The following is a 20,065-nucleotide window of genomic DNA, read 5'->3' as shown; positions in this document are numbered from 1 at the left end:
ATCAGCACAGGTGTATCACAAGCCTGTGTTCCTAATCCCCTGCTTTACTTGCTTTACACTGTGTAGCCAAACACAGCTTCCATGCCATATTCAAATTTTCTGACACCACCACGGTCTTAGGCCGAATCAAAGGGGCGATGAATCAGCATATAGGAGGGAGACTGAAAATCTAACTGAGTGGTGTCACAACAACAACCTCTCACTCAACGACAGCAAGACCAAGGAGCTGAGTATTGACTTGAGGAGGAGGAGTAAAGAGGTTCATGAACCAGTCTTCATCTGAGGCTCAGAGGTGGAGTGGGTCAGTAACTTTATATTCTTTGGTATTATCATTTCAGAGGATCTATCAGTATGTAAGTGCAATTATGAAGAAAACACAGCAGCACCTCTACTCACTTTGGAGTTTGCAAAATTTCAGCATGACCTCTAGAACTTTGAAAAACTTCTCTAGATGAGTGGTGGAGAGGATATTGACTGGTTGCATCACAGCCTGGCATAGAAACATCAATGCCCTGGAATGGAAAATCCTACACAAAGTAGTGGATACAGCCCAGTCCGTCATGGGTAAAGCCCACCCCACCACTGAGCACATCTACACTGACTGCTGTCTCAGGAAAGCAGCATCCACCATCAGGAACCCCTAACACCTCAGTATGTGCTCTTCTTGCTGCTGCCATCAGGAAGAAGGGACAGGAACCTCAGGATTCACACAACCAAGTTAAGAATCAGTTACTATCCCTCAACCATCAGGCTTTTGAACCATGAGGAATAACTTCACTTGCCCCATCATTGAAATGGTCTCACAACCTATAGACTCACTTTCAAGGACTCTTCATCTCATGTTCTTGATAGTTATTGTTTTATTTATTATTATTTTTTTATATTTGCACAGTTCATTGTCTTTTGTACAAAGGTTGAACGCCTGTAGGTGTGAAATTTCATTGATTCTATTGTTTATTATTCTATTAAAAGATTTATTAAGTATGCCCGCAAGAAATTGAACCTCAAGGTTATATATGGTGACATATATGTACTTTGGTAATAAATTTACTTTGAACTTTGTTTTGCTGTTGATTTATTGCTTGTTGTGACTGTATTGTTTTGCCAAGCATTGCGGGCATGCTGTGTTGGCACTGGAATGAGTGGCAGCACCCGTAGGCTGCCTCAGCACATCCTCATGCTGTGTTGGCTGTTAATGCAAACAATGCATCTTTCTGTATGTATTGTACATGTGAAAAATAAATCTGACTTTGAATACAAATACCAGCCCTGCTTGGCAGGAACTATCAAATTAACCGGACAGCCGCACAAAACAGTTTGTGCTCCTTTTGCTGCTGTACCTTGACTGTAGTAACTCCAACGCAGGACAAGGTTCAAAAATTTACTAGGGGAAAAACGTACAAAAAGGTTGGATTTTATTTTGTCTACTATATTTTGAGAAGCTGTACAGAGTGTAACATAATACCCGACATGTTGGCTTCATTCATGGTAAAGTAACAGTACAGTGAAGCAACATAATGTTTGAATTAAACATAAGAGATTCTGCAGATGCTGAAATCCAGAGTAACACACACAAAAGGCTGGACGAATTCAGCAGATCAGGCAGCACTGATGGAAAGGGATAAATAGTCGACATTTTGAGCACAGACCCTTCATTAGTCTTGATGAAGAGTGTCAGCCTGAAACATTGGCTATTTATTTCTCTCCATAGACGCTGCCTGACCAGCTGAGTTCCTCCAGCACTTTGTGTGTTAAGTTAGAACTCAACATCACATCTAATACAATTTAGTGAACTGTAATAAAACATATTTACAGTTGTAAATTTATAATAATAAGTGTATTAAATTCCAAATAAAAAAAGTAATTTAAAATAGCAAAATTTAAAAATGATATTTTAATTTTTCATGGCGGAGTTTGCCTTCTGAGGAAGAGGTTTGACTCTTAACAGTAATGAGGTCTCCCTGAAACACCCGGCCTTTAGTTTGACTCCAGGCAGCTGACAGATAGTGTAGAATCGGGGCAGAGGCACGACCGGCTCCAAGGGGTTGCCAAGCATAGGTGGGTGCAACCTCCGTTGTTTACAGCACAGTGGTTCTGTCCTATTAATATCAATGCAAACAGACAATATCAAAGTCATTGTCATACACACAGGTATATGTACACACAAGTGCAGTGAAAACCTTACTGCAGCATCACAGGAACGGAATGAAAAGTTATAGGGGAAGGATTGAACAATACAGGCCCTTCGGCCCATGATGTTGTGCCTACCTTTCAACCTACTCCAAGATAAATCCTTCCCTCCCATATAATCCTCCATTTTGCTTTCATCCAGCTGCCTATTTAAGAGTCTCCTAAATGTCCCTAATGTATCTGCCTCTACCACCACCCTTGGCAGCGTGTTCCATGAACTGACCATTCACTGTGTAACAAAAATAGCTACTTCTGACATTCCACCAATACCTTCCTTCAACCACCTTAAAATGACCCCCCCCCCCGTTTCTGCCCTAGTAAATCTCCAGCTGTCCACACAATCCATGCTTCTTATCATCTTGTACAGCTCTATCAAGTCCTTCTCATTCTCCCTCGCACCAAAGAGCAAAGGCCAAGCTCACTCAATCTCTCCTCATAAAACGCTCTCTAAAGCAGGCAGCATCCTGGTAAACCTCCTCTGCACCCTCTCTAAAGTTTCCACACCCTTCCTATAATGAGGCAACTAGAAACAAACACAACATTCCATGCATGGACAAACCAGGGCCTTACAGAGCTGCAACATTGCCTCGTAGCTTTTGAACTCAATCCCCAGATTAATGAAGGCCAACACACAAGATGCTTACTTAACCTCCCTGTTGGCTAGCAGATAGCTTCGGACTTCATTCCCTGAAGCACAGCGGAGTGAGGGGAGATCTTATAGAATACACAAAATTAGGAGGGGTGTAGATAGGGAGAATGCATGCAGGCTCTTTCCCCTCAGGAAAAACACACAGGAAATGCTGAAGGAATTCCTGAAGGGGAATAAACAGTCAACATTTTGGGCCAAGATCTTCATCAGGACTGGAACGAAGGGCGCAGAAGACAAAATGAGAAATCTGTGCCCTCACTGAACAACAACACACATGATATAGCACCTTTGCTTGAGTGAATCACCTCAGGGAATGTCACCAGTCCATCTCCAACATGGGGCTACATAAAGAGCTATTAGGATTGGACATTAAAGTCTTGGTTAAAGAGACTTGCTGGAGTTTTAAATAACTATCTTCCGGAGGAACCCAGCGAGTATGGGGAGGAAGGAACTGTCAATGTTTCAAGTTGAGAACCGGATCCTGAAATGTCAACAATTCCCTTGCTGCTCGATCTGCTGAGTTCTTCCAGTAAACTGCGCTAGTTAGCTTTGCAGCATAAGTAATCAGAGTTCTATTCCTGCCACTGTCTGTAAGTAGCTTGTATGTTTCCTCTATGACCATATGGACTTCCTCCATATTCCAAAGACGTACGTTTAGAGTTATTATGTTGAGGGCATGCTGCGTTGGTGCCAGAAGCATGCTTCGCCCAGGACTGTGTTGGTGTTGCTGCAACTCAAAACGAATTTCACAGTATGCTAAGATGTCTGTGTGACAATTAAAGCTAAGGCTAATCTGCCATTGCTCCTTGGTCAAAGAAGCCAGTTTTAAGGAAGATCTGAAACAAGGGGGGGAAGGGGGAAAGGTGGAGGCGATTCAGACAGGGCTCGGAAGCCCAAGTGTTGGAAGCTGCAGTGAAGGGATTAGAACGTGAGCTGGAACTGAAGATTTAAAGTTTTTTTTTATAAAAATCAGCTTCATTGGTCACATCTACGTCCCCACATACAGTGAGATGTGTTACTTGTGTCACATTGAATCAGTGAAGATTGTGCTGTGCAGCTTGCAAGTGCTGCCATAGTTCAGATGTCCCCACAACTCACTGAGCTTAACCCACAGTGTATGTGGTTGGAAAGTGGAACACCCAGAGGAACTCCATGCACTCACAGGAAGAACATACAAACTGAAGGGCAGCCATGAGAATCGAACTCTGATCTTACAGTTGGTGCTGTAAAGTATTACACTAAGCACTATGCTACACAGTAGGAAATTAAAGATGTGGAGAAGGTGATGTTGAGGGACGACATATAACCACAGAGAATTTTGAACAAGACATTGTTGGATTGGAATAAGCCTAGCTCAATATACTAGATGCAATTTTGGGAAACTGGAGGAATAGTCTTTCTGAAGTTTACATGACAATATGACTGTGTAACAGCCGAGAGTGAAGGCGGTATGATCCAAAACCAAACAGCACAAGTTCAATCACAGAGTGCACGTTACCTTGAGGACACCGTGAGTACGCTGTGGTGATTCCATACAATCGGGACCGTCGTGTTGGCCTTTCTTCATCAGTTTCTCGTCCAATAATACGGTCCACGGCTACAACAGCGTCCCTATAGGAACACAAAGTTTAAACAACGCAATGGTTAAACATTTGCAGTCACTAAATTTCTATGGCATACTTGGCTACACTTAAAACAACATTCCCTGCAAATTGAATAAAAGGTCACCATTTCCATGGCTTTTTGAAAGAGGAATCCAATTAGTCTCACTTTTCTTACATAGTCCTCTAAATGTTTTTTTTTCTTGTATATACACAGACCATAAGGCAGAATATATTTCCATCATCCTTTCAAACCATAAATTTAAGGATATCACTTGACAACCTGAGTCATCGGGAAAAGGTTGAATTTCCCCAGAGCATAGGAGAATGAGGGGAGATTTGACAGAGGTATACAAATTTGTGAGGGATATAGTTAGGGTAAATGCAAGCAGAATTTTCTACTGAGGTTCAGTGAGACTAGACTAGAGGTCACAGGTAAAAGGTGAAATGTTTAAAGGAAACATATGGGAGAACTTCTTCACGCAGAACGTGTTGAAACTGTGGGACGAGTTGCCAGAAGAAGTGGTGGATGGAGGTTTGGTTTCATTTTTAAAAATAGTTTGGATAACTACATGGATGGGAGAACTAGGCAGAATAATAGTGTAGCATAGCCTAGATGGGCTGAATGGCCAGTTTCTGTGCTATAGCACCCTATGAATCTACGGCTCTTCAGCTCTTTTTCTAGCAGCCCCCTTGAATTTGTGTCCTTTGATTACTGACCCTCCTGTTTCTGTAGACAATGCCGAAAATCCACATCTTCATTAATCTCCTCTTAATTTGCTTTGCTCCAGACAAACCTTATCTTCTTTAAGCTTATACTTCCAATTTCTTCCTAGCAGAACAGTGAACACAGCGCCTCAGTATGTGGAGTTTTCAACGACTTCTTCACACACCCACGGACTGTGACATTGAAAGTTTACTTTGCCCCAGTAAATACTTCAACTCCCAAAGGTTCTGCGAACATTTCCAAGATCAAAGTTCAAAATAAAGTTACTATCACAGTACGTACATGTCACCATACACTACCCTGAGATTCATTTGCTTGCAGGTATTCACAGTTGAACAAAGAAATACAAAAGAGTCATTGAAAAACTACACAGAAAGACTGACAATCAGTTTTTACTTTAAACTTTGCAACCACTCTTGGACATTTAGCACTCGGGCACCATTAACAATATGATCTCTAAAAGGAAAATCTGAATTACCTGCTTGAAATTTTTGCTGTCAATATACTATCTCACAAAACCAGTTGCTGCAAAAAGGGATGCACAATGTGTTTCTTACAAATGAAAATCTAAGCAATGTCTATTCATGAAATAAGGAGACATTTGCACGTTGATTAAGTAAAAGAAGAAATGATGCCTTGTCTAACGCCCTGGATATATCCCAAGATGAGCAGTTTCAGTTCCGGTTTTGGCTGATGTTGCACTTCACGTGAATTGTTTTTTAGTGTGTGTATGGAAGATTTTTAACTAAACACTCATATCGTCTCATTTAACACGTTGAACCACTTTGATGTCCAAGACAGAGTAAAGCATGCCAGATAATCTACTTAGTCACAGCAAGCTGTGCAAAGTTCAAGTGAAGCTAAATGTCAGGAGGCCATTCCTTTCCCAGAGAACAGTGGACCTCTGGAATAGACTCTCACTTTGTGGGATAACTGACGACCTTTTTCTAGCTATTACTGAAATGTAAGGTTGGATTGCATGGAATCCAGGAAGAGCCAACTAACTGGATTTGCAACAGGTTTGATGGTCCAAACAGGAGGTGATGGGACTAAGGGATCATTGTTGTTTGTCATTCTTATTGTAGCAATGAGGAGAGAGCACGTCCTGAGGCGTGGGGACTTCTTCATGAAGGATGCTGCCTTTTGAAGCATCGCCTATTGAAATCCTCAAGGCTGTGGAAGCTAGTGCCCATGATGAAGCTGACTGAGTTTCCAAGCCTCCACAGCCTTTTCTGCACTGGCCCCTCCATACCAGGTGGTGATGCAATGCTCCTGACAGCACATTTTATTTAGAGATAGAGCTGACCTCTGGCTCAATGAGCCCAACAACCCACCAATTTAACCCTAGCCTAATCACAGGAAAATCTACAATGACCAATTAATCTACTAACCTCCTTTGGACTGTGGGAGGGAGCCAGAGCACTCAGAGGAAATCCATGCACGCTTGGGAAGGATGTACAAAGATTACAGAAGAATCCGGAATTGAAATCCGAACTTCAACACCACTGTTGTGCCAACAGCTATGTGATCAATGTACCCCATAGAAATTTGCTGGATTCTTTGGTGACATATCAAATCTCCAATGAAACGTAGCTGCTAGTATGTCTCCATCACGATTGCATCAAAATGTTGGGCCCAGGATAGATCTTCATAGATACTGACACCCAGGATCTCGAGGGTCCTCACTGCTGATCCCTGATCAGGACTGGTACGTTTCCTCAACTTCCCCTTCATGTGACCCTTTCAGCTTGTGAATTCCATCCTTTTAAATTCATATCTCCCTTTTTTAACTGATTAAATAGTATTTTAACCTACAGACTCACTTTCAAGGATTCTACAATGCATGTTCTGAAGACCATGTGGTTTATAGACCACGTGTAAAATTCTAAAGGGATTGGACAGGCTAGATGCAGGAAGATTGTTTCTGATGTTGGGGAAATCCAGAACGAGGGGTCACAGTTTAAGGATAAAGGGGAAGCCTTTTAGGACCGAGATGAGGGAAAACTTCTTCACACAGAAGAATCTGTGAATCTGTGGAATTCTCTGCCACAGGAAACAGTTGAGGCCAGTTCATTGGCTATATTTAAGAGGAAGTTAGATATGGCCCTTGTGGTAAAGGGATCGGGGGTATGGAGAGAAAGCAGGTACAGGGTTCTGAGTCGAATGATCAGCCATGATCATACTGAATGGTGGTACAGGCTCGAAGGGCCGAATGGCCTACTCCTGCACCTATTTTCTATGCTTCTATGTCTACGTTCTCTAAATAAACACTATTTGTTTCACTTTATACTTGCACAGTTTGTCTTCTGCAATTGGATGCTTGTCAGACTTGGTGAGTAGTTTTTCCATTGATTTGACTGTATTTCTTCGTTCTATTGTAAATACCTCCAAGGAAAGCTATAAATGCCTCTGGTCAAGGTAGTGCCTGTGTACAATGCTTCTTTGGCCACTATCTTCTGGATAGATCATGAAAAAATCTTTTTCACTTCTTTCGTATCTTTTTTAGACTCCTCAATACCCGAAGCCTGGACTGACACCTTGCCCTACTGTCCTGTTTATTATTTATTGTAATGCCGGTACTGTTTTTGGGCACTTTACGCAGTCCTGTGTAGGTCTGTAGTCTAGTGTAGCTTTCTCCGTGTTGTTTTATTACACAGTTCAGTCTAGTTTTTGTACTGTGTCATGTAACACCATGGTCGTGAAAAACGTTGTCTCATTTTTACTTTGTATTGTACCAGCAGTTATGGTCCAAATGACAATGACTTGACTTATGTTTGTTTCTCGTCTTGATTGTAGTTCTAGAGCTGCTGGAGCCTGTGATTTGAGTTTGGAGATCATTTGGGTGCTTCAGTGTTCTGTGAGAGGATTCCGGAGGTAGAGGCACAATGCACGAACCTCAAGCAGGCAGACTACAGGACGGGCTGCAGACCGCTGTTTGACCCCATATCACCATTTAAAGCTTCCATCGTTCACTGATTAAAGCGACGAAGGCAATTGAAACATCGAGGCGAGTGTGGAAGTTTGGAGATCGTTTGGGTGTTCCAGTGCTCTGCAGCCTCCGAGAGGATTCCAGGAGGTGGAGGCAGCGAGGGAACCTCGAGGTTGGCAGGCTGTAGGAAGCCATACAAAGCCACGTGCGTTCCGCCTCTCCTTTGCCTGGGGAGCGGGTGGCTGATAACACCAAAAGGGACTTCGAACTAACAACGGGGAACCAACGCTCCCCTGATTCAACAGATGCTTCATAAAGACCCGGCAAGTCTTTCCTTTTCTCACCAATCTCTCTCTCTCGGTCGCCCCACGTGAAACCCAGCAATTCCCAAAAGGCTGAAGCCTGCAGACTTCTGAGTGACTTTTATATTTCCAACGGACAATATATTATCCCCTAGACAACAGTAGAGCTCACTTCTTAATGATGATTATTACTATACCCGCACTTTAGATTGAGTATTGATGACGTGCATTATCTGAATGTTTGTATTAACCTCACTTTTGTGCCCCTTTATAAATAAAAACGTTTGAAAATAGTGACATCAGACTTCAACGGACCTCTCTATCTTTGCTGGTAAGTTATCCAGTTACGGGATACGTAACAACATACACTCAATGGCCACTAATTAGGCAAACCTGTATACCTGCTCATTAATGTAAATATCTAATCAGCCAATCATGTGGCTGCAATTCAATGCATAAAAGCATGCAAACATGTTCAAGAGGTTCAGTTGTTGTTTAGATCAGACATCAGAATGGGGAAGAAATATGATCCAAGTGACTCTGACTGTGGAATGACAGTAGGTGGTTTGAGTATCTCAGAAACAGCTGACCTCTTGGGATTTTCATACACCGCAGTTTCTAGAGTTTACAGAGAATGGTGTGAACATGCAGTGAGTGGCAGTTCTGTGGGTGAAAATGCTTTATTAATGAGAGAGGTCAGAGGAGAATGGCCAGACTGGTTTATGCTGACTGGAAGGCAACAGTAACTCAAATAACGACATATTACAACAGAGGTGTGTAGAAGAGCATCGCTGAATGCACAACATGTTCAACCTTGAAGTGGACGGGCTACAGCAACAGAAGACCCCGAACATACACTCAGTGCCACTAAGTGTAGAATGAATGGGCTGAATTTCCTTCTACGTTGCTCCGAATTGGCTATTTTATTAACATGTTCTGTGTAATAGAATTTGAATTCAGAAACCGGAGGTGCAAAGGGACTTGGGAGGAATCTCTAAAGGTTAACTTGCAGGAAGGAAGGCAAATATAATGTTGGCATTCATTTCGATAGGACTAATATATAAAAAAGATGTATAGTGAAAGAAAGATATTGTGAGCAGTTTGGGGTCTCATACCTAGGAAGGATGTGCTGGCGTTGGAGAAAGTCCAGAGGATGTTCATGATAATGATCCTGGGAATGAAAGGTTAATGTATGAGGAGCGCCTGATGGCTCTGGGCACAGTTCCCTCTAAGCTGTGCGGGTGCACAGCGACACGGTAACAGAAATGCTCCTGCACACATCGTCTTTGTTGCTGCACAGCTTCAAGTTTCTTTTATGTAATGTTAACATAATTTAGAAATTATACTAATATAATTTTGAAATCTATGTTATTATGAATACCTTGTAATTAAATGTGCTAATGAATCCATAAATTTTCTAACTAATGAACATACCACAATCTTTACTTTAAAACATTCTACAGCTTCAACATATTTACATTGTTGAAGATACAACATTATTGCAAATTGTGACAATAAACACAGAATGGAAGTCAGTAGCCCATTATTAATAAATCATCAGCCGGCTGAACGGCAACGGTGTTTAGTCAACATTCACCATTCGCATATTACCAAAATAATACACTTAAAGTGCTGTGCAGTTTTCAGGCCATGCAAAACATTCCTGGTCAGAGAAATGCAGCTGTAAAAGAAAACTAGAAGGGTCATAGGCTCTGGGCCTGTACCTGCTTGGTTTCAGAAGGATGGGGTGTAGAGGATCTCACTGAAACTTATCGAAAACTGAAAAACCTCAAATAAGTGGACATGGAGAAGATGTTTCCCATAGTGGGAGAGCCTAGGACTGGAAGGTACAACCTCTAGGTACAAGGACATCCCTTTAGAACAGAGATGAAGAGGAACTTTTCTTTAGCCAAAAGATGGTGAATCCTTGGAATTCATTGCCACAGCTGGCATTGGAGGCCAAGTCATTGGGTATATTTAAAACAGAGGTTGATAGGTACTTAAATAGTAATGGCATAAAAATTATGGGAAGAAGGCAGCAAGTAGGTTTGAGAGGGATAATAAATTAACCATGATCGAACGGTGGAGCAGACTCGAGGGGCCAAATGGTCAAATTCTATTCAAATGTCTTAGAGTAATGTAATATATAATACCATCACAGAAAATGATCGAAATGGTTACTTCACCTCTTCCAATCAGTGTAATACAAGTATCTTCCGTAACTCGTAATTCCGAAGGGGTACCGGATACCCTGAAGGATCCTCCTACGTCCACTGCGATCCGGATTTATACATTCCAACCTCTGGGTCCCTGCAGAGAATGAAATGGTTACAAATCTCACTCTAGAAGGACAGTGGCTCGGGCCAAACAGTTAATGCTACTGGACAATGTTCCCCCTAATTTTTAGTAGTCAGTGTGCGCAAAAATCTTATGTTGTGCAAATTTTTTTCCTGTGACAAAAGTATGTGAGCACTGAATGCACATATGGCACAGTTTATGTAGGTTTACAAAATATTAGACATAAAACTGCACAGAATAACAATAAAATAACGCACATATTTAAGTCATTCAGTTATTTTTTCTCTCTCCTGTCTTTGGCATTTACCCATTCTTTGTAAACACTATCTGGACTAATAGAACTTCCATCCAATTGATAGCTTTTGACTCTCATTAACATATCCAAATGACATTCACCAAAACAGTTTCTCAGCTTGTTTTTGAGTTAACTCATTAGGCTAAAACCTCGTTCACAGTGCGCACTAGACGCAAGAAAGGTTCCCCCAATGTCCATCAACTGTGCAAGGTCGCAAAACTGTTCATTTTGAAGTACTAATGCCACCATTTGAGCAAAGTCTGAAATCAGTTTGGATTTAATTTTTTCTTGCATGAAAAATTTGAAATCATTAAACTGTCTACAGTATTTTCGGCTAGAAAATCATGATATTTTAGACATAAGGCATTAACTTGTTCATTGCCAAATGTGAAGTCACAATCTGCAATTGCGGAGAAATCAAAAGCCGGGATGCAGCTGTACAAACCGGAACAGGAAAGGTGAGGTGACGTAAATTAGTGACGCGCATTGTGGTATTTGAAAAACTGACTAACTAGTTAACAGAAACATTTAGCTAGAAGGTTATTTTCAATAAGTATAATTATTAATTACCACACTATTTTAGGTAACGAACCTTTTGTGCACACATTTATTTTTTTTGTACGCTGGTTGAAAAACATGTGCATGCACACAGCTTAGAGGGAACATAGCTACTGGACAACTGATCAACACCTCACCTCAATACCTGTAGACTTAACTTCAATTAATTAAAGTACAGAATAAAAAATTGATAATGGTAACAATAACACCACTAGAACAATCCTGGTCTACTCTGTGGGGGGGGGGGGGGCTTTCCTCTCTATCGTTGACTTTTAACAGCTCTTTAATGGAAAAACAGAAATGTGCATATACTAACAACTCAATCTTTCCTGTGCTGTTTAACAATATCTAGAAGGGAAGGGTAAGATTGATCTTAAAAAGGTTGGCACAACATCATGGGCAGAAGGGCCTGCACTGTGCTGTAATGTGCTATGTTCTATATCTCATTGCTGGAAATACTGTCAGACAGACAATAGGTCAATACCCTGAAGTGTTAACTGGGTGTGTGTGGGTGAGTGGCAGAGACAGACACAGAGGTGGGGAGCAGGCAGTGAGGGTGGAGTCGTGTGAGAGTGGGCACAGTTGAGATGGGTAGGTGTGGTGAGAGGGGGTGCAAGAGCTGAGAAGTAGGGGTGGACGTGAGCTGGGCAGGTGTGGCATGAACGGGGGAGGGGGTGTGAGCGCGATAAACATATGAGGTGCGAATGGGAGAGCTGAGCAGGGGAGACGGGGAAGTGGGGAGAAAGTTTGGGAGAGCAGGAATCTCACCAACAAAACTGGGTATAGAACCTGCCCTTTCACAATTGATGCAGCTAACTTTTCGATAGCCCCAACATCAGTTTAAACATTAATCAATGAAACCCCACCCGGAACCTTTAACACTCAACACTGTTCAGGTACTGGGGACAACAGTACTTGTTGCTCACCACCAGTGACTACAAACTGACTTATGCTTTTAGTACAAGCACTTCTGAGATTAAAGGCTGAATGTGTTTCCTCATTCCAAGAATCATTTTGGTGTTTTTACCCACATGGGCTGTTGTGTTTGGGCTCACACTAGGGCTTCAACAATGAACTCTTTCCTTCCGGTAAGATGGTGGCATGTTCGAACACAGCAGCCTCCCTGGGTCTAACCAATGGTGTAGTTGTTCATCCTTTATGTCCTCCCGATCAGAAGACACTACTGGTAATCAGGAACAGCAAGTACTGCAGGTTTACCCCATGAGCGATTTGCTGGATAGTGATGGAGCTAGAATTGCTGTGTACCATCTTGGAAGTTTTTGTTCTGATCACAAGGGCCCGTTGGACATTGGTCGTGTAGAATACTGTGAGTCTGATTCACTGGTGAGTCTGACAGAGAGGGAGCTGTAGGCCTCAGTTGTGGCATGTACCAGGCCCTCAGGTTTGTCTGTTGTGGCTGATGAGGAAGGGGACACCAGAGCTGGCTGTGTCACTGGATTCTGTGCTGGGTTGGTGCTGCTCCTCGGCATCTGATTGGTGGAAGACAAGCTGGACTGTGTTCACCTGTGGCTCCACTGCGTGAAATGAGGAAACGCTGCGGGCTCGTTCTTGCAGAAACGAGGCTCCAGAACAACATATGTGTACCATCAATCGACAGGCCTTGACACTCAGGACTTGGGCTACATTATTACTATTTGTATTACATTATTACAAATATTATTTGTTTTGTAACTAAGTTTTTCTACTATCATAATGTGCTGTGTGTGACTGTTGGTTCAGTGTTTTACACTTTGGCCCCAGAGTCTGGTTTGGCAGCATTCATGTGTATGGTTGAATGTCAATTAAACTTGAACTGGAACTACAGGACATGGCCACAAGGACACACTATATTCATTAAAATCTTTCAAATATTAATCCCATTCAGGAGTGCTCAGTCATTAAATGCACCATTGTTAGTTTAGAATTCTTATCCTCAGCGATATTCAAATCTCTCTTGCATATATCTCGGACCATAACCTAGAGAAGTCTTGAATTATTGTATTCTTTAAGATCCTGCTTAAAGCCTTTGCTTATCAATTTTTGCTTTGCTTATCATATTTCCATATGACAAAGGAGCAGAATTAGGCCTTTCTGCCCAGGAAACCCAATGATGGCCTCCATGGCTGTCTGCGGTGATGATTTCATCAGATTCAACAGCTTCTGGCTAAAGAAATTCCTCCTCACCTCTGTTCTAAAGGGATGTCCTTCTATTCTGAGGCTGTGCCCTCTGGTCGTAAACTCTCCCACTATTGGAAACATCCTTTGCATGACCACTCCATCTAGGCCTTTCAATATTTGTTAAGTTTTCAGCGAGTGCCCTCCTTCATTCTTCTAAACCCTTACGAGTACAGGCCTAGAGTAATCAAACATTTAAACCTTTACATTCCCCAGATCATTTTTGTGAACCCCTCTGGACCCTCCCCACTGCCAGTATTTTCTTTCTTAGATATGGGTCCCAAAACTGCTCATAAAACTCCAAATGTAATGTGGCCAATGCCTTATAAAGCCTCAGCATTACATCTCTGCTTTTATATTCTAGTCCTTTCAAAACGAGATGACAAATCATTTCCACTAATGCCCCAATCTGATAATGTGTTGGCATTTGCTCCCTGCCTTCAGTAATTAATAAAACTCTTTAATTTGAAGGTTAGCCCCCAATGCCTGCAGTTTTTCTGAAAGAAGTTCTAGATTTGCAGCTCTCTTTTAATGGTAAGGCTCAGGACAAGTGGAATTGTAGAGAAACCTGGCCAACTCCATCACACTGAGTAGAGGCCTAGACTGATCACACATTTAACCCTTTACCCTAGTTTTGAACCATTCTTACCCCATGTTCTCAAGTTGAGTCTATTGTACAAGCACAATGAAAAACGAGCTTGCAGCAGCCTCACATGCACGAAGGTGCAGTCAACACAGAATATAAATTAGGCAGAAATTATACATCAGTGAATAGACAGAGGAAAAACAAGAGCTTAGTGCAGAAACAGGACGACACGACCAGAGACAAGTCCAAGGTAGCCTTTCACTGGAGTCTGTAATGTTCCATCAGGGTGGCATGGCAGTGTAGCCGCCACCAATGATGCTTTATACCACAGTGATCAGGGTTCAATTCCCACTGCTGTCTCTAAGGACTTTGTACGTTCTTCCTGTGATCGTGTGGGTTTCCTCCAGGTGCTCCAGTTTCCTCCCACTTTCCAAAGATGTACAGGTTAGGGTTAGTAAGTTCTGGGCATGCTATGTTGGCACTGGACTGCTCTATTTTACTCTGCCCCATGATGCATTTCACTCTGTTTCAGTGTACGTGTGACAAATAATGCTTATCTTTAATCCTTTAAACTACGTGCATTGAAATAGATGCAATTTTAAGCAATGGTCCTATCTGCTCCTTCACTGTAAACATGCCTATGGTGATTGCTAGGCTTCTACCCTTTGGTTACAACACAAACAGTGCCTATAAAAAGTATCTCCCCCCACCCCCAGAAGTTTTCATGTTTTATTGTCTTACAACATTGAATCACAGTGAATTTAATTTGGCTTTTTTTGACATTGATCGACAGAAAAACTCTTTCGTGTCAAAATGAAAACAAATCTCTACAAAGTGACCAAAATTAACTACAAATATAAAACACAAAACAATCGGTTGCACAAGTATCCACTCCCCTTTAACATGACTCACCAAATCATCACTGGTGCAGCCAATTGGTTTTAAAGGTCACATAATTAATTAAATGGTGGTCACCTGTGTGCAGTCGAGGTGTTCCAATTTATTAAAGTAAAAATACACTTGTGTCTGAAAGCTCCAGCTGCTGGTGGGTCAGTATCCTGGCAAAAACCACACCATGAAGACAAAAGAACACTCCAAGTAACTTCGTGAAAAGGTTATTGGAAAGCACTAGTCAGGAGATGGATACAAGAAAATTTCAAAATCACTGAATATTCCTTGGAGTACAGTTTAAGTAAATCATCAAAAATGGAAAGAATATGGCACAGCTGGAAAGCTGCCGAGAGCAGGCCATCCTCAAAAACTGATCAACCGTGCAGAGGTGGACTAAGTGAGGGAGGCCACCAAAGCACCTCTGACCACTCTGGAGGAGTTACAAGCTTCAGTGGCTGCGAAGGGAGAGACTGTTCATACAACAACTGTTGTCTGGTGCTTCACCAGTTTTAGCTTCATGGGAGAGTGGCAAAGAGAAAGGCACTGTTGGGAGGGGGGCAAATCTCAGCTAGAGTTCACCAGAAGGCATGTGGGAGATTCTGAAGTCAGTTGTAAAAGGTTTTATTGTCTGATGAAACCAAATTTGAAACTTTTGCCATCAGACTCAACACTGTTTAGCATAAACCAAACAGTGCACATCATCAAAAACACACCATCCCTACTGTGGGGCATGATGGTGGCTGCATCACGCTGTGGGGATGCTTCACTGCAGAGGCCCTGGAAGGCTTGTGAAGGTAGAGGGCAAAATGAATGCAGCAAAATACAGGGAAATCCTGGGGGAAAACTTGATGCCGTCTGCAAGAGAACTGTGACTTGGGAGAAGATTTGTTTTCCAGCAAGACAACGACCCCAAGCATAAAGCCAAAGCTACACAGGAATGGCTTAAGAACAACAATGTTAATGTCCTGGAGTGGCCAAGTCAGAGTTCAGACCTCAATCCAGTTGAGAATTTGTGGCTGGACTTGAAAAGAGCTGTTCATTCACAATCCCCATGCAATCTCACAGAGCTTGAGCAGTTTTGTAAAGAAGAATGAGGAAAAATTGCAGTGTCCTATCCACACAGACCTCAAGTCTGTAATTGCTGCCAAAGGTGCATTTATTAAATACTGACTTGAAGGGAATTAAGCAATCAATTATTTTGTGTTTAATAATGCTAATAAATTCAGACCTATTTGTAGAATTTGTTTTTACTTTGACAGAAAAGAGTCTTTTCTGTTGATTACTATCAAAAAAGTCAAATTAAATCCACTGTGATTCAATGTTGTAAAACAGTGGTTGCCAACCCATCGATTGCGATCAACTGGTCGATCTTTGAGACTTCCCCAGTAGATCCCGAAAAAAAAAGAAAAATAAATACATTGGCTAGAAGATCTATTTTGTTGAATTAGAAGGAAATTAATCCTCCTACTGTATTTCATTGGTTTTCTCAAACTATGTTATGTTTAAACAGAAAAAATTAGAAGTGGTGTATTTGATATTTCTATTAAATTTGAAAAGATATGGAGACCATTTATTCAATATTTTCATATGATGTAAATGACCCTGTTTCAAGCCTATTTGATTTTCCAGTTTTGATTTTATGTACGTTGAGAGGATCGGAGATGACGACACTGATGATTTTGTATTTTTGTGAGATATTATAAACAGCCCTTTATTTTTCTTTTTCTAGTTTTTCTTTTTCTCTTTTTCCTTTTTTGTTTTTTTTTTCTTTTTTCTGTTTTTTTATTATATATTATGATATACCTAGATTTGCCTTGTTTATTTATATATTGTATCGTCCATGATTTGAGAATACTCATTTATACTGTAATCATTGCTTATGTATTCTTTCATGTGCAGTAGAAATGTGTATGTTTGTAATCCCATTATCTATGTATCAATTGTATTTTGTTGATATTAATAACAATAATAAAAAGATTGAAAAAGAAAAATAAATACACAAATACTGTTGAGAGATTGTTTCCAGGTTGCGGGGTTTTACTTCCGTTCTTTCTGCCCAGTGCGAATGCGTGTAGCTCCCCCACACTACACAGTGTACTTTAGTGGTTTCCAACCACTAGGCCGCGAGGAAACGATATGAGTCAGCTGCACCTTTCCTCATTCCCTGTCACGCTCACTGTTGAACTTGAACCCACACAAGGTCATCAGTCACCTAACCGCAGTGACACCCTTGCACCAGGGATCACTGTTGGCTTCACGCGGCCGGCAGGAAGTGCCGTTGCTGCTGGCCTGGAGCACGGACAGATTGGTGCCACCTCTAAACCTGTTTAGCACATCGAATGTTCGTGGGGAACCTGGTGTTAAAATATTCGCAGCAACCTAATTTGGGCTCAGGGTTTCGCAGGTAGCAGAGTAGCTATCTCGCTGTGATCTACTGAAAGTCATCCCTCGAGACACACTTTTGTTGGCCGATAGGTCCTACAAGGGGGGGGCGGGCGTGCTCCCTGTCACACTTCTTGCTCGGTCAGTCAGTTGCTCTCTCCAGACTGCGACTGCCGCGGCCCCAATACGGGAATAGCTACACCTGACCAAGGCATCTGGCGGGCTATTGCTGCATTCCAGTCGTGTTTAACACCGCTCCCCCCCCCGGTCAGCCAAGAATATTGTCAATATTAAACTGGTCCGCAGTGCAAAAAAAGGGTGGTGACCCCTGGTGTTCATACACTATTTCTACTTCCGGTTTGTGGGGTTTTACTTCTGGTCTTTTCTGCCCGGTGCGCATGCGTGTAACTAATCGATTCAGGGTCAATCTTGCCTTTCACTAAGGCTGAGGTAGGGGATCTTGGGCTTAAAAGGCTGGTGAGCATTACTGTAAAACAATAAAACATGAAAACTTCTGGGGGGGGGGAGACTACATTTTATAAGCATTGTACCTCTGTTTACTCACTGACATTGCTCTCTCAAGTCTTCCACCCCTGCCAATCTGGCTTAAAACCTCCAGAGACAAAAGCAAATTTCTCTGCTGGGATATTGCTCCCCCTCCAGTTGCTGACAGGAAAGGAGCAGTAACTTAAATAACCGTATGTTACAGCAGTGGTCTGCAGAAGGTCGTCTCTGAATGTAAACCATGTTGAACCCTGAAGAGGAGTTACCTAATAAAGTGGCTACTGAGTGAATACTTGGAGCTAAAAGTTGAAAAATTAGGAAACGTTAAGATCAGCAACATGAGCTGCTGAAATGTTGCCGACAGTGAGCTAGTGAATTTATGGATTCAGGGACTTTAAAACCTATACACAGAAAAAACTCTCAGTTCCATATACCTGCATCAGCCCAACACAACACTGCAGTGTATGGGTCGTAGGTGAGTCCGTTGGGCAGGCCCAGATCGTCTTTCACAAGAACCCGCCTGTTTGTTCCATCCATGTAAGAGGTCTCAATCTTGGGAGCTGCTCGGTTCCAGTCCGTCCAGTAGAGGTTCCTGACAGAATACCAATGGAGAGGTAGTACCATCAATACGGTGAAATCTCTGTGACCGATAGTGAAGTGGAAAGCTGCAGTGGCCAGGAAAGTGGGGAAAAAAGAATTCCGTGCAGAGAATTGCAGGGAAAGCAGATGTACTCCAGAATACAGAATAAACGGCAGGTTACTCAGGGGTACAGGGGTAGGTGTCAACATCTCAGAGGATCTATCCTGGGCCCAACATATTGGTGCACTTACTTCATTAGGAGCTTGAAGAGATTTGGCATTGTACCAAAGTCGCCAGCAAATTTCTCCAGATATACTGTGGAGAGCATTCTGACTGTCTGGTATGGAGGGGCCAGTGCACAGGGTCAGACAAAGCTGCAGAGGGTTGAAGACTCTGTAAGCTCTATCACGTGTACTAGCCCCCCCAGCATCGAGGACATCATCAAAAGGTGGTGACTCAAAATGGCAGCATCTGTCATGAAGAACTCTCACCACCCATGATGTGTCCTCTCCTCATTACCACCATCAGCGAGGAAGTACAAGAGCCTAAAATGCACTCTCAATGTTTTAGGAACAGTTTCTTCCCCTCCACCATCAGACATCTGAACAGTCCATGACCACTACCTCACTGTTTTGTTCTCTGTTAGCACTTTTTTAAAAACATATCAACTTGTAGTAATTTTTTATGTATTGCATTGTACTGCTGTTGCTAAACAAACACATTTCAAGATGTAATTATATGGGCTGTGTGTGACTGTGTGTAAACACCCTGCCCCCAGAAGAACCAGGTTTCCTTTAGCTCTATACATGGGTAAAGTTGAATGACAATAAACTTGTCTCTAAGCATCACTGGAGGTGCCAAAATAAGGAGGTCAGGTGGCTAAGGAGGCATAAGGGACACTTCATTAGCCAATGTTAGAATGGCTGCATCTTATGAGTCAGGTACAGTCAGTGTATTGTACACTAACTAGCCCAAATGTGCTTTGACACAAGGACAAGTTAGGCTTTATCAAGGGACGAATGTAGAGTACGCTGTGCACAAAACGTCACACTTGTTAAAATGACTTTGGTCCAATTTCACATTTTTCTGGGATCCAAATAATATATCTTGAATGCATCAGAAAAGGGTGACATGAAGTTTCTAGCCATCAATTTGTGAAATAGTGGTGGAGGCAAAAACTGTGGTGGCTTCCAAATAGTACCCCGAAGAGTATGGGCCAGCAGCTGGGGAAGAGAATGAGCCCAAATGGGTTTTGTTAGGTCAGCACTGACATAATGGGCCAAATGGCTTCCTCCCACACTGTCAATTTCTGTTCTAATATTCGGGGGGGAATTTGAAAGTATTTAATCCATAGAGCTGGCTCCTTCTCTTTGAGAAGCCATCCATTTAGCCTCAGAC

The 20,065-nt window shown here is 42.1% G+C and overlaps 1 protein-coding gene across 1 annotated transcript in view; it reads right to left on the bottom strand.

Annotated features, from left to right (window-relative positions):
- Positions 1-1,398: 1,398 nt before the first annotated feature.
- nid1a (nidogen 1a) overlaps positions 1,399-20,065 on the bottom strand; it is a 149,308-nt gene continuing 130,641 nt past the window's right edge. The window contains exons 17-20 of the mRNA XM_059982156.1: positions 18,522-18,679; positions 10,585-10,708; positions 4,338-4,450; positions 1,399-2,099 (exon numbers count right to left, since the gene is read on the bottom strand). Of these exons, the coding sequence (XP_059838139.1) occupies positions 1,978-2,099; positions 4,338-4,450; positions 10,585-10,708; positions 18,522-18,679 (517 nt within the window). The 3' untranslated portion in view covers positions 1,399-1,977. The remainder of the gene's footprint in view (positions 2,100-4,337; positions 4,451-10,584; positions 10,709-18,521; positions 18,680-20,065) is intronic.

Source organism: Hypanus sabinus, chromosome 10 (assembly GCF_030144855.1).
Source record: "Hypanus sabinus isolate sHypSab1 chromosome 10, sHypSab1.hap1, whole genome shotgun sequence".
NCBI classification, from domain to species: domain Eukaryota; kingdom Metazoa; phylum Chordata; class Chondrichthyes; order Myliobatiformes; family Dasyatidae; genus Hypanus; species Hypanus sabinus.
The sequence above is the reverse complement of the archived record's forward strand: the minus strand, read 5'-3'. Positions and strand labels throughout refer to the sequence as shown.